This window comes from Lutjanus erythropterus, chromosome 9, assembly GCF_056507025.1.
Source record: "Lutjanus erythropterus isolate fLutEry1 chromosome 9, fLutEry1.hap2, whole genome shotgun sequence".
Classification (NCBI taxonomy): domain Eukaryota; kingdom Metazoa; phylum Chordata; class Actinopteri; order Lutjaniformes; family Lutjanidae; genus Lutjanus; species Lutjanus erythropterus.
In genome coordinates, this window is record NC_139325.1 from 38,522,181 (window position 1) to 38,538,283 (window position 16,103).

At 41.4% G+C, this 16,103-nt stretch overlaps 1 protein-coding gene across 10 annotated transcripts in view; it reads left to right on the forward strand.

Moving 5' to 3' along the window:
* cspg5a (chondroitin sulfate proteoglycan 5a) overlaps positions 1 to 16,103 on the forward strand; it is an 83,519-nt gene that overhangs the window by 28,020 nt on the left and 39,396 nt on the right. For all 10 annotated transcript variants that reach the window (XM_084727547.1, XM_084727549.1, XM_084727550.1 and 7 more), the window contains exon 2: positions 7,859 to 8,840. In XM_084727547.1, the coding sequence (XP_084583673.1) occupies positions 7,859 to 8,840 (982 nt within the window). The remainder of the gene's footprint in view (positions 1 to 7,858; positions 8,841 to 16,103) is intronic.

Here is a 16,103-nt window from a genome sequence, read left to right on the forward strand (position 1 = left end):
GTTTTATGATCTCAGCAGGAAATTCTTGTCATGCCAGAAATGTGAAGTCTCATTTTCCAGTAACAAGTAATGAATTACAGCTCAGTCTATAAGATAAAATGCGGGTCAGTTGAGACAGCTGTTAACCCGTTATATATATATATATTGACAATGTTTTGAATGATTAAGTCACAAGTTTGTGACTTAGCACAAGCAGCACCAGCAGCAGGACGAGTTTAGGAAGCTAAGCAATATACTGCTGCGGACAGGGTCAGCAGCAAAATGTATTTTAAGCAGGTTTACACTGTGTGATTTTGGGCTGTCCCGGATTAAAGATGATCAGCGTTGATCTATGTTGCACGATGAGCCATTCTCACAGTCTTGTGACCAAAGATGACCCAGGAAGAAAGTCTGACAGTGTCTGAAACTTTGAAGAACAATCTCACAATCTGACTGCTACGACCTGCATTTACTGACCAACCAACAGGAATGCACAAATGTACATTTATGTCTGCTCTTTTAGCATTCTCAGCATACTAAATACTTAATGTTACTTAAAGCTCTCTTTGTAAAGAGAGTAAAATTGGCGTCCCATGTTGGCCTCCTTTCCCACACCACGACCAGGTTCACACTCTCCTCCTTCTCTACCTCTTTGGCTTTTTCTCAAAAAAATTACTCAAACCGATTAATCAATTATCAAAATAGATGGCGACTGGCGATATCAAATGTCAGGTTGCTCATCATCATGTGATTTTGGAGACTTTGAACCAACCCAATAAAATATCGAGGCAGCAATAGACAAGCAACTCCTGTGTTCTGCGACGTGAAATTAATGTATTTACCCATCGGTTTAGTCTGGTTGCTATGTGGAGTGAAATTTGGCTTAAATAACAGTGGTTTCCTGTCAGAAAAGGCTCTCTGACAGCAAGGTAAAGTGGTGAAAATAACATTGTGTCCACATCAGTGTATTGCATAGCCTCTTTCACCAGTACGCCTGCTGGTTCACCAAACTGGCGGCATGCCAGCCATGATAATACACTGAACATGGAGTCTGTCATACAACCCCACTTCAAAAAATCCAAACTATCCCTTTAAGACACTCGAAATAACATGTAGGAAATCAGTAACAGAAGGATAATAGATTGTGTAAAGGTTTCTCAGTAAGTGTTTCTTCTTTTCTTGTTGTTCTGCTGCAGTTCATACGTGATAAAGTTATTAGATTTGTGGTTTGTTAATATGTGAGGGTGTGTACCTTTAATGTCTGATTGTTCCCAGTTCAGACATCACGTCATGGAAGTCATAAGACTTTGGTGGAGGTCATAATAAATGATACACTACCGGCTGCGTAAATGGAGCCTCGCTGAGTGTTGAGGAAACATTTAGAAATGGACAGATTAAAGTCCCAGAGGGTCAGAGCTTATCTTCAGTCGGCAGAGATCCTCACAGATATCCTCACATATGCCATTTGGTGGAGGCTGTTTACCAAAGCTCCTTATACGACCACAAGTACACGCATTTATTAACCAGGGGTGATCAGGGTGGTAATTTAACCCCAGACATGAACGTATACGGTCCAAAAAAGGTTGAATAAATGTGATATGAAGCCTTTTAATGACATTGATGAAGCCACTGACGGGATATTGAAGGATAACGCTGGTGTTAATTTATCATTTTATTATTAAGTTGATGAGATTTCTCCACAGATTAATGCTTTTATTAAGACAGGCCTTTTTAGTCTGGTGCTTATTAAACACCAGTTATTAATAATATTGTAAGATCAGAGATATGATTGACATTTTGCGGTGAAGACAACAACATCAGTCCCCATAAAAGACCATGAAAAAGGATATGTTATCTAAAAATGAACACAAATGATTAGTTAGTTATTTAGTGGACAGTAATGTTTGTTGTTTGTTGGAAAAAATGTCTTGGGCCTGAGCAAACTAACTGTTAAAGGGGTCATGTTTTACAAGTATTCACACATTTTAATTACTTCCCAGTGTGCTTTAATTATTTCAAAGTCGTATTTCTCCTATTTGGCTTGTGACAGGCCATGTTGAGTACTTTTCCAGTTCTATTTGAGAATGAAACGGTCCAATTGTTGAAAGAATGGCATCTTGGCATCGGAAACACGTTTCATGAAAACTGGGATGAAACCCAGCAGCAGAGCTTCTAGCATCCTCGCCATTATTGCCAGATTCAGATTGGACTGAAGTTTTTAGACAGACTACATTGATGAATTTCTCTTTTTGGGAAGCTTTTGTTGGATTTACAGTGTATCCTAACAAGTCAAAATATTTTAGCCTTTTGACTCAAGATAAATCTGCACCTTTTGGGTTGACGAAATGCATCCTGGGAATTGCAGGAGCAGTAGTATTGCAAAGTAGTGTGCAAAATTTTATCCAGATTGCAATATGGATGCGCAATATTTGTTAAAGACAGAGAGAGAAGAACTGAAATGAAATTTCCCTCAAATGGTGCGCAGATCCCTGAAAAAAATAACACACCATGATCATTTTAATGTGTTTTTCAATGGAAATGAGAATAATGATGTAACAATTATCCTTTCCTCTGATATCACAAATCATATCGCAATATTTTTCAAAATTGTTCAGCCCTAGAATGGAGCTACTTTGACGTTAACGCAGAGATGGAGTTGTGCTGTGTCGATAATGATAAAAAAACGTGTCAATCGGTGCAACATTAGAGCTCTTCATTGTGTTCATTATGTGGATTTCTGTTCGCACGATGATCAGGCTGAAATGCCATTTACTTTTCACCTCATGTTTGCTGATTTCAGTTTATGAGGAGCAGTTACTTCCAATCAGTAGTTTGTCTCCTTTCAAAATAAGGTCACGTCAGTCAGAGAAATTTTCCAGTGTTAAGTTGTTATTTCTGCAAGTCGACTTACAACCTCTGAAGCTGTATTGATCCCACCCAGGCTCGTCTGCATTTTTGTGCCAATTTGTCTGACTCTGGCAGAGGAAGATGACATCCTCTTGCTGACTCCCACCTCTTTGTTTTTCAACCAGGAGAAGCAGCTGTTGATAGGTGAGCTCCGAAACCTTAAATCTGTGGGGACAGTTTCCTCCAAGCAAAATCAGCAGCATCGCAATCAATACAGACTAATATACGAATATGTATGAATCTGTGTCTCACAAGAATGTTTGAAGGTAGCAGGATTTATCGATTCCTGTTTGTAAATGCACCATTGAAAGTTGGTTGCTCTTCCAGACGAACGAGAGAGCAAGAGAGAAAGAGCAGCAGTGGTCAAAAGATTCTGACCCTGAAGATTCTCAGTCATCCAGGTCATGGTATCCACTAAAGGTGGAAATATAGTTGCTTTTAATACTGGTTTGCATGCGCACCCCTATGCATCCCTGTGTTTCATGGCTGCCTCGCATATCCTGCGTCCATTTGGAGCGATGATTGTGCGCGTCCTCAGAAATTTACGCTACGCAAGCGCATGGTTAACTAGCAAGAATATCTCTGGCTTAAGGGTTATCGTGATGATTTGGTTCTTGAATACATTTAAGTTTATCTTCTGATTGTTTCACAACGGTTATGTCCTAAAGCACAAATACGTTTTTGTGTGAATGCAGCCAAAGCGATCCTCAGTCTGCTCTGTGTTTGTGTTTGTGTGTAGGTATGTGTAACTCTCGCTGCAGCTCTCACAGACAGAGAGCAGAGGAGAGAGTCGGATGATTCAAAGAGTCCCGAGCTCACAGTCTGTGCACGGTTATCGGCTGGGAGCTACATGCCACTGCGACCCGGACACGGCAAAATCTTCTGTAATGGTTGGCAGGAGTTATTTTTGAATGTGAGCCTTTGATTTGTGCGTTGACTTGGTTAGTTGGCCTGAGAGACCCTCACTGTTCTTGGCGTGACTTATGTGAGGAGGCTTCAGGGTGCCTGGAGGTAACGATAAGCTGTCGACCTTGTTGATGTTCCTGAGTAACACACACACACACACACACACACACACACACACACACACACACAAGCGCGCGCACACAAACACACACCCTCTCACACATCGTCTGCTGCCTGTCTGGTGCTGTGATGACACGAGATATTATAAAGCTAAGCTGCGCCCATGTGTTCATGCTGCACCAGAATCTTCTCTGTGTTTCATTTGTCTTGTATTAAACTCGTATATTAAAGTGAGGGCAGCCGAGGCTCATCGAGTTTATTCTTTTATTCATCCAAGTGAAGACTGAAGTACAAGTTTTCCACATCAACATATTTCACTCAGCTTGTAGCTGCTGAATCCAAATGGAGACAGTTATGTAGTGTTTCTGTCAAGCTGTGAAAAGATGAATTTTTGAAAGTTTACCACAGAGCCACCATGACCTGCTGCTTGACTATCAGCACCCTTGCGGCTACGCAACAGGTGGCTGCTGGCCCGGCCAACTGGGATGGAGCTACAAAAAACAACAGTGGATCTATTCATTGCTGAAAAATGCAGATGGAGATAAACTGTCTTGTGCTATCTTGTCCTGGGTTGATGCTGTTTGCATTGTGCTTGCTTCCTCTCAAGCAGGTAATAGGTATTTCTAGGTATCTCCTACCACTGTTATGCAGACGATATTCAATTTAATGTTTAATTTAAGCCTCAAAATGTTTCAAAACTAGCTGCTCTAGTGCCTCAACTCTAGGAGGATTGAATGGCTGATAATTTCCTACATTTTCTAATATCCTCTTCTGTTAAATCTACCCTCCTTATGAGCCAGGCTTTGAGTCTTGAGCAGCACGTAGACTGTTTGAATCGCTCTTATTTCTACCAGCTGAGAAACATCGCAAAACTCAGGCTCATTTTGTCCATAGCTGAGAAGCAGAGATTATTAAACATGTGGTTATTTTCTTTCCATCTTGATGTCTGCAACTCCCCTTTCATCTGTCTGAGCAAGACATCCTTCAACTGTGGACAAGTAGCCCAAAATGCTGCTGCCAAGCTTCTGACCAAGTCCTCCACAAGGTCTCATGTAACACCAATCCCTCTGTACACTGGCTTCAAATCAAAGTCAGAATCCAGTTCAACATTTGCTTTTTCAAGTTAAGTTTTATTGAAGGACAGATTCAAGTCCTGCAGTGCATGGTCAAAGAAATATTTTTCCTTCTCGTCAACAACAAAGAACCCTCACACCCTTACCTTGACTGACCAAAAGGTACATGATCAACACAATATAACAGTGGTTTTATAGCCTTCACTGTACATCCAAGAATGGATTTATAGGTAGGAGTTAACAATAAGAAGAAATTTTGTTCTTTATTTGAGCAAGAGAAAAAATAAAACTGATGGGAAAAGAAAAGAAACCCCTGAGGGTTTGCAAGAAGAAGCAGAAGAAACCCACCTACAGTAAAATTAAAGGCTGCTAAACTGCCTCAAAGACACATACAATACACATACAATGATTAGGGATGAACAGTCTCTTCCGTGTCGTCCCCACGTATTTACAGCTTTCTTACAGTACAATTGTCGAGACACTGTCTTGTCTGGGTCCCCTCAAGATCATCACCCCACCCCACCCTGCAGGGAACCCCCCCAAAGTCTCCCAAATCCCTCTCCGACCCCATAATCCGTAATCCCAGCTCCTCGCCATTCCAAGTACATTAGTGAATTATTCCTTTAATCCAAAGGGAGAACGGCCGTAAAAGCAGCTTTCTGCATGACTCAACGAGCCACCCTCGGATGAAGTAATCGACCGGAGGATAAGTATACAGCCAATCGCGTCTCGTTTTAATTAGTTTCACCTGTCGGGGTCAGCTCCAGACTTCTCGACCCCCCCCCTTTTATTTTTTATCCATGGCATGATGCAGAAAGCTTGAGCTTGTTGTGATGTCATTGTGTGGTGGTGGACAACTGCTGCCGAGCAAGGCTGGAAAATGTCTTTGGAAAGAGTGAATCGAGCCAGTTGGTGATTGTATGTGTATGTTTGTATTTACAGTTCACATACAAACAACAGCAGATGTTGCATCCAACAGCCCAGTGCAGTTATTCTCTGCTAATATTTGCTAATATTCCTGGAAATCATATTTTTAGCTCCCGTTGGCGGTGAATAAACATTTCATTGAGATGAATTTAAATGTTTTTACTTCTGGAACTGAGGGATGCTCTTTCCACCTCTCAGTTCCCGACCAGTTTATTTTCAACCCGTCGGTTGTTGAATTTTTCATAGTAATGGTTTCTGCATCTTCTGATGTCATGCTGCTTTGTGTGGGATCAGCATTTTTGTCTCCTCCTGGCTGCACAGAGGAACATTTTTTCTACAGTTTAAGCTGTACTTGTGTTTTCTGAGCAGTTTTATTCATCGCACAGATTTTTTTTATTCGGTGTGACTTGCATCTTCCAAGGATATCATCATACGAGAATCCAAGGTTATTCATTTATCATTTAACAAGGTTGTAGAATGAGATTTAGTTGTAGTTCCCTCTTTGACTAATTGATAGAACAAATTAATTAGTAAGGTTGAGTGCTGAGGATGAATTGGGCAGCCTGAGGGAAGAAGCTGCTCTTCAGTTTGATGTCCATAAATCTTCTAGAAATCATAGAAAATAGATTTTCCTTATAAGTCCAGAATTTTCCTGAGACTCTTCACGTTTTCTTCAGTATCAAAATAATCCAGGGTTAGTTGTCTGTACATCCGTGGGTACTTGGCGAAGGTCGGTAAGCATCAACCCTCACCAACAAAATAAATATAATATAAATATATATTTATAAATATATAAAAAGATATGATCAGAATCTATTTATACTGTCGGGCGATTTGCTTTCAAAATAAAAAACAAACTTTTTGGCAGTGTTCCCTGGAAACACATTGGGTCTGACTAAGTGGATACTGGAAAACAATCGGTTTCATGATGCTTTTTATGTAATGAAAACCATTTTACTACTTCAGCAAGCCTTAGTAATGACAAGTCCCTGTTGGGTCAGCAGCCAACATTATTGCTTTCTAGAGATCGTGGAATTTCCCCAAACTGGATAAATACCACACACACAAACACAAAACTGCTTTTTTAGTTAAGTCTTGTTAAAACTAAGATATCAGCTGAAATAGAAAAACATTTTAGGAGATTCTCTTAGGTTTCATTGTGGCCAGGTTGCTTGGTCGATAGTGTTCGCCCTGTGCACTAAAGCTCTGATTCCTCTGCAGCAGCTGTAGGTTCGACTCCTGCCTTTGGCTCTTTGCTGCATGTCATTCCTCTCGACTCTCTTTCATCCTTTCCTGTCATATCTTCAGCTGCCCTGCAAAATTAAAGGCGTAAAATCCCCAAACATATTTTTACAAAATGGTTGGAAACAATTAAAAGGTTTTAAAAACTGCATTGCAGCACCAACTGTCCCACAAATACGAGTAAGAAACCATTAATATTATTGTTTTGATGGATGGTGTTGCAGCATTTTAAATATGGTGCCCAATTGAGGAAATACAGTAATTCCATTCACCAGAATAAAATGCACAAAGCTCCTCTCAGTTTTTTTTATTTTTATTTTTCATGGATATTTTATACACTTTCAAGGGTATTTCTGCTTCTCAGCTGTAGATGTCTCCATAACGAGCCCTGCACTTCAGTAACTGGCCCATTTAAGAGCCAGAAGTTTTTCCTGAACTGATCAATACAAACTGTGGTCGGTTTTCTGAGTGAAACCATTTTCACCTCATTACATTTGCTGAAGTTCACTCACCACTTAGTTTCTCTGCTTCTTTCTCCATGTGAGAGGAAAAAAAACTTTTTCTTTTTCTTTTTTTTTGTTGCCTTTATTCAGGTCAAAGTGAGGGCTTTCATTTCCATCGTTTTCCTTTGAAAGCTTTAAAACAAACTATTTTTCAGTTGTTATATTTGTACTAACAAATCTTTTTTGTGTGTGTTTTTGTAGGAAATGTAGTTGGGACCAACGCCACTGAGCCGGACAGCGCGGCCAATGTCACCGCCCTGCTTAACGAGGACGAGGTGCCTGTCAAGGTCAACGAGGTCAGCATCTCAGCCAGTCCTGACACCGTAAGCACTGTGACCCCGAGAGCGGGCCGGATCCCCCGCGCCGGCGAGGAGGATGAGCAGAGCAGCGGCATGTTCGGGGAATCGGTGGTTCCTGCGGTGGAGGAAGTGGGCGTGGTAGCACCGCCCCAGCTTAGCCCTGATTCGGCCGAGACGGAGCACCTGCTGCCTAGCAACCCGCGTGGACCAGAAGTCATGGAAGGTGAGGAGGAGGAGGATGAGGAGGAGGAGCGTCTGCCGCACACCGACCCACCTTGGATTCACGCCAAGGACACAGCCGTGTTCGACCTGGATCGCCTTTTCACCACCACTTCTCCGCCCTCAGCCTCTAGCAATCCTTCTAACCCCGACGTCCTCCATGTGGACTTCTTTGATCCTTCCTCTCGTGGGCGCAGCCTTGACCTGGCCCCGCCCTCTCCTTCGTCACTGGCCCATGAGCTGCAGGGCGGCGACCCGACCTCCTGGGCAATGCCGGACAACTACGACTACCTCACCCCCTACGAGGATGGCGTGTCCCCCACTGCTGATGAGTACACCTACAGCACCACGACCGACGCTTATGAGACCGACGAGGACCTCCGGCTCTCCGCTGGGTCTCCGGCTCGCTCCAGGCCCCGGGCCCCAGGCTCCGGCTCCTTCGTCCCCGGGGGGGCACTTCCTGGCGCAGGAGCTCCGGTACCAAACGTCCCTGTGGTGGCTCCTCCTGCGTCCTCGCCGGTGGACGGGTCAGACGGGATGGGTGGATGCCGTGTGGGCTACCAGATGGTGAACGGAAGCTGCCGCTCGCCCTGCGACATGCAGCCCAACTACTGCTTCAACGGGGGACAGTGTTACCTGCTGGAGGGCATGGGAGTCTTCTGCAGGTACGATGCAGCATAAACACATTCACTCAGGGACAAAACCATAAACTGCACAATGCATTCACAAAACAACCACAGGCTTTAATGTGCAAGTCAACAAAGTTTGCACCCTTTGCTTCTGCAATCATCACAACTTAATTTTCCCACTGATAGCAGGACTTGCAGGATTTGTTAAATGTAGACAAATCTTATAAAAGGGCACTCCACATAACTTAAAAGTTTGCCTTGTGATGATCAAATTTAGACAATTTTGTCTGTATCAAAGATAAACTGGTCAATGCTATCTGTACATTGATGGTTACAGTGTTGACAGCAATTCTAATGACCAATTCAGTGTATTTATCGTGCAGCTTCCCCAGTATATCTTCTTATATGTTCCACAGATATGTGTGGTGTGTTCTACAGTACTGCTTACTAGGACAGCAACTAACTTATTTGCATGATCAATTAATGTTCTGATTGTTTTCGCAATTAATTGATTGATTAATTGATCATTTAATCTATATAAAATGCTCCAATAAAAGTGAAAAATGCGACTTACAGGTTTCAGGAACCCAAAGTGTCATCTTCAAATAGCTATTTTTGTTCAAACAAACAACACTCTAAATTTATGATCATAAATGACAAAGAAAAGTGGCGTAGACTTGCATTTAGGAAACTTGAACCAGAAAAGTGACTGAAACAATAAACTGATCATAAAAATAGTCAGTAATTAATTTTCTTTTGATTGACTTGAATTGATTAGGCCAGCAAGTACAAGATTAGTACAGCAATCTGACAGCGCTTTAAAAAAAGTGTTGCAGCTGCATCAGGCTTCATCAGGGTGGTTCTTATTTGCATGTGTAAACAATAAAAATATATTCTGCAGCATCCACAGTGGATTCAACAGAGCGAACAATCGGACACCAGTATGTAAAATAAAATGTTCCATGAAACTCTAGATTTAGCGTTCTGCTCTGCTGGTCAGGAACATGTGGAACAGCTCAGGGCAGAATATAAACCAGCGCATTATTGTTATTTTTAACAAGAGACTTTTATGAGGAAATGTCCCGTCTTCTGCCAGGCTGTATGGTCAGATTTGGTTTTACTTTGTCATGCAAACTGCACACTCAGAGTGAAACACACATAGTATGAGCTAATACATGAACACACACACAAACACACAGAAAGTGAAAAGCAAGGTTTTGTAAACAAAGACAAACTCCAACACTGACTCATACACAAACACTGAGGTGTATATTGATATTATTTTCATATTTTTCCCCCTGCTCTCCTGCCCCCCCTGCATATCGATGAACACTCTCGTCACTATATGACCTGCTTTCCAGGCATTAATGTGAACTGCAGCAGTGACTCTCCTCAATACTCCATCCAATACGGGTTGATGTGGTGCTGAATCTAGGTGGGGGTCAAAAGCCAAACGGATTAAGAGAATCATTTATGAAAATATGGTGTAAGCCACAGAGTAGTTCCAGCTCAATATGAGTCCTCCGCGAATGCATCTGAAAGTCAACAGCGCATCTGCGGATCAAAACGTCCTCATCTGTGATGAGAAAAGCTACACTTGAGTTTAAAAAAAAAACACTGCATAAGCACGCCAGGCTCAGGATTAGAGCTGCTGCAGATGGGGGAAGGGCGATGTGTGCTTTGTCCGATAGCTTTTCTGATTTCTAATACTGTATTATTGTGCAACTGATGGTGCTGAGATGCTGTTTGAATGGAATATATGGGATCAATAGTAAATCTGCATTTACAATCTACACTAAGTATCACTTCCTGTCAGCCTTTAGACAACAAGGATTCATTTACCTTTGTTTCCACTTGAAATATATTCTTCTCCCTAATCCTCCATTTCCCTCTGCAGTTCCCTCTACTCACAGGCTTGGTTGTAATTAGATAGCTAACTGCTAACATGCTACCAAGCTGTGAACATACTCACACTTGTCAGTCACAATGGTTCTGCAACCTTCTTTATTTTTTTCTCTGTAACGTGCCGTTTGCTTCCTCCTGGCATGCTCACAAGCTAGCTAGCAAGCTGTCAATTGTCACCCGTTGCTAACATGACAATGAGTTTACACTGTTTGGCAAAAATGCATATTTGTGACATCAACTCCTGTCTCATAACCCTCTGCAAATCGTTCCTCTTTTGCAGAGCAGTTTATACACTTAGAGGCTAAATAAAAGTGGATGATACAACAGAGCTAATAAGTTTCCTCCATGTTGGACTCTTCAGCTCTTCATTCCTGCAAAGGTCAGAGCTGTCATGAGGGCTTGCCTGGGGGGCAATTTGTTTCATAAAATGAAATTCATTGATTTAACCATTAAATAGCCTCAGAGAGGCTAAATAACAGTATAAGGATGTGTGTCCATAAAGTGTTGTTTCTCAGGCTGAAAGGCACTTGTGTGGTGAGAAAGACACATGGACATAAGCAATAAGGTGCTTCAGCTTCAAAATCGAAGCTGCTTCAAAATCAAAGAAAACATTGAATCAGGTCGAGGGGAGGCACGCAGGAACACCAGTTTGCGGCTTGCAGCTCTCTCTTCCTCTCAGTGTCCATGGTCCTGAAACAACTGCAGTGCTGTTCGTCCAAAAGATGCGAACAAGTTCACTCAACTGTTAGTAGAAACATTCTGCCCTTCCAAAATATTGGACCATGTCCCTACTGTCCATATACAAACCTGTACCCTTGAAGCTTCATCCTGTAAACAAATCCATAGAAAGCAATAACATTCACTGGTTTTAAATGCTGGTTAAGGCCTGTACAAACTGCTATTAGTGTCAGATCCATTATGCTGTTTAGACTTTCTTACTCCTTCATAATTGCCTCTAAATGTAGATGATGTAACGTCACACTGAGATACTTTTATTAGCATTACAATGAGGTGTTAGTGTGGTAGTAAATGCCTGAAACATCAGCTCCAAATGTAAGGTCTAGGTGTCAGTCCCTGAGAACAAAAGAAGCAGAAAAGAGTTCTTCATACAGCCGCCATTTTGTACTGATGGTCAACATCCGTACTGGAAGAAATCCATCATATAAGAGGCATAAAGATCAATTTATACACCCGCTGGAGCCTTGGTTGAGGGAAAATGCACGTTTTAACAGCAACTCTATCATAAAAAACACCTGGAACAGAGTCAGACCGGTGAGATCTAACAGTGTCAGATCTGAGGCTGATCTTTTCTGTCCGTGTTTCAATCACATAAGCTTCACGTTTCACAGTTGTAGAGATTTTTACATACATTTCCGCTTCATCATGGAATGAACGGACCAACCAATCAGCGAGGAGGGGCTTCCAATTAGTGAGCAGCTGCACAGATTAATATGTAAATGTATGCACAGTGGCGATCAGCCTCCTGACTGGAGCTGATGGAGAGAGTATCACTCTGCCAACAGCTACACACACACACACACACACACACACACACACACACACACACACACACATACACACATACACACATAAATACCAGACTCATCTCAGTCCAAACTAAAACAAAGAGATGCTGAACGTCTCAGAAAAAGATCCAGACAGCCCGGATTTATTTCTTCAAAAAACATGAGATCCTCATGTCCTTGACCTCCGCGTCCCTTTCGACCCTGTGGCCTCCCCCATCTGAGGGCTGTATGGAGCAGACCATGATCCTCCCCGACCTTTCACCCCATCAGTGACAAAGAGCGTGTCGCATCGTTTGAATCAAAATGGGAGAATATTTGCCGATTGTTATTTGATATCAACCGTTAAAAGAGTTTGAACTTAAAGGTGCAGTAAGCGATTCTGGAGAAAGATGGTTGGTTGTCAAATTATCAACTCTTTGGATGGTGATACTTACTTCAGTGTAGTAATTTTATTTTAAACAATATGTCAGAAATCGCAATAAAACAAATGTCTCAGTACCCACCAGACTGTGATGAGATAAGACTTTATTAATCCTGAGGGAAATTCTTGTGCCAGATTGCTCCAAAATTACAGTATAACAACAATAGAGCATCAAATGAGTGAAATATAGACATAAAATCTACTTGTATAAGGAGTAAATGCAAAGAAACAGTGCCTAATAGAATTACAATAGAGTAGTAAGTTAAGTACAAAACTAGGTGAATAGAAAAAGTAGTAATGGCAAGTAATATGGAAAGTAATATTGCACAGTGTATTAACATAACATTAAATGTAATGTAAAAAATTATATTGCACAGAGACAATATCTCTCACAGTATTACATGGTTACTTTTGTTATTTCATTATTTTGATTTTATTGTACATACATAATTCAAACAACATGCCTTTTTTGCACATGCTAAGGTTATGACTGACTATTTTTATTTTGGAAAATGATTGTTATAAATATTTAAGATTGCTGTACCGGTGACTGAGGAGGAACATGATTAAAAAAATCACCATAGTTCCGTATCAAATCAACAGATTACACATGTTATTGACTGAGAGGGAAATGGAGCAATGCTCACACAGCGCTGCTGAAAAAAAAAAAAAAAAAAAAAAAACTCTTGCTAAGCGGACGACATGATCCAGATATTTAGGGCAGATTTTGGGCCTCAGTCAGCAGATAGTAGCAGTGATGAACCTCCTGAGAGTGAGTCAGATGAGGGGCTGCACAGAGACTGAGAGGCGTTTGACTGCTGGGCAAAAGAGCGATATGGGTCAATGGAGCGCTGGCACAGATGAGGACCAATATGTTCCTCTGTATGTGTGTGTGTGTGTGTGTGTGTGTTTAGGCATGATTGTGGGTCTGATTACACGTGACTGAGTTTGTGTTTATGCGACTGTGAGTTCTTGTGTGTGCCCACCCAGTGTGTATTTGTGTGTGCGTGTGTTGGTGTGTGCAGCTGAACTGGAGCGGCTTCATACATCAGGCTGATTCAATTACAGCAGGATGAATGTCGGGACCTTCAGCCCTCCGCAGTAAAACCCGTGACCCTTTGAAGCGCTGTTGACCGACCTCAGTCCAACCTGTCGTATCTCTTTCTAAGAGGCAAAAATATGTACCCGGGATGCTCACCTGTCTCAATGTAACTGATTACATGTAACTGATTACCCGCCTAGAGTCTTTCTACAGCTGCTGGCGAGTTTAAGAATCAAGTCATTTCATTTTCTGCCTCATATTTGGATTAAAACAATAATTTTTAAACAGCAGTGGTATTTAAACTGCTGCTTGAATTGGTATTTTTATAATAAATGGCAAACAATGACATGATAAACAATATTTGAACTTTTGACTGATTTAATTTGATTTTATTGCATTTACATGACAAATGAACATTCTAATTAAATACTCAAAAACAATTACACTCTATTTACAGTATTTTTACTGTTTTACTTTTGCTTTGAGGCAGCCTTTTCTGACAGGAAACTGACAAAATATAAGCCAAATATCACTCGCTCCAAAGACTCCACAGGTAAAATCAGTCATTTTAGCACACAGAATGCAGGAGTTGTTGGTCTACCACTGCCTCAGTCTGTTAGTTTGTCTGTGTTGTCATATGATTTTTGTGGTTCTGAACCATCATTTTAAAACACTAAAGTCACACAATAACACAAACAAATTAAAATATCAAGGCAGCAACTCATGTATTCTGAGAGCTAAAATGACTGATTTTGCCAATGGAGTTTGGTTGGTTTGGAGAGAGTGATATTTGGCTTATTTAACAGCAGTTTCCTGTCAGAAAAAGATGTCTGACAGCACACTAAAGTGGCAAAAATACTCTAAATATATTGTACACTTAAACGAATATATATTTTTTATGTGGACCTTTTCTAAGTGGCTAAAATACCTTTTGTTGCTGACCCTGTCCACAAGCTTTCCTCAGCTTCCCCAAACTATTCCTTTAAAGGGAACTTCACTGAGATCAGTTTATTAGTCACAGGGAGCACTACACAGCCTGGTGAGACAGTTCCATAGTATCTTCTGTGGAGGAATGAAAGGCAACAAATAACAACACAACTGTCCAATTTCATAGTTTCAAAACGCATAAAACCCTCCAGAAAAGCAGCAGTTTTATCACATGCCGTATCACGACAACCTCTGATGATAATTGTCGCACGTCACATGGCGCAACGCTGCATAACACATCTGGTGTGTGTTTCACTTTAAGCCAGATTTAATGCCCGATGCACGGGGACGGCAGGAGTCCCGCTGTACATGGTGACAATGAAGGTTTTGATTTGTTGAATGTCTCTTATTTATGGCACCCCTGGCAAGACAGATGTACCACATGTGTCCTGTCCGTGTCTTGCCTTAATTATATCCTGTTAACATTAACTGTGTTTATATTGTTTCACTTACTTGGGGCTACGCACATTGTAATACAACTGGAGTTACATCCAAGTAACTTAATCACTTTGTCTCATTACTGGAGACAGGTGGAGTCCCCTGTGCAGTCGCAGTGTTTACATTCATTCAGTCAATGAGAGCGTTGATTGCAGCAGATGGTTTTGCTTCATATGTGTTACCGAGAAGGAGAAGATAACTGAGTTGTTCTTCAAACCTCGTCTCCTCTTGGGTTTCCCATGATGTGCTGTAGCTGCTGCAGGTTGGCCAGGTTAGCAGGGTCTGAATTACACATGCATGGAAGTACGCTGAAGCAAGGTCAGTTTTAGGGTTACTGCGGAAAGCATTCTACTATTACTACTACAAACTACTATTACAAAAATATTAAAGCTGCTGTTTCAAAATCAAAGAATGCATTTATTAATCAGAGCAAAAAACAAGAAACGAAATCATAAAGTCAGCAGGGAGACAGACATTGTTTTTCTGCTTCACATTTGCTTTTACACGGAAGGACTTTACATAAACTATCATAGAAACAGCTGTTTTGCAGCTTGCATCTCTCTCCTTCACACACTCTCTTCATTGATCATCCCTTTGCTTCCCTGTTGTTTACCTTCTGTTTGAGGATTGTTATAACCCAGGGTTTAGGGCCAAAAGTTTTATTTACAATCTTGAAAAGCAAGTGGGAACTGGAGTAGGTGACATGTTGTCTGTCTGTCCATCAATCTCCTGCGCTCTGTGCCCCGGTGGCACAGCATTGTGTTAATTAGTGAGCATAAATTTGAGCAAATAAACACATAACATACAGACATACAGCATATTTTTTTCTGTTAGTAATTTATTGCAGGAACATCATATTCCAAAGTAGACTTTCAGGGGAGTCCATGTCCAGTTCAGGGGAGCCAAGCTCCCCCGTAATTCGAATCATGCAGGTTAATCAAGTGCATGTAGTGTTTCTGCCATTTGAACGGCAAACACAA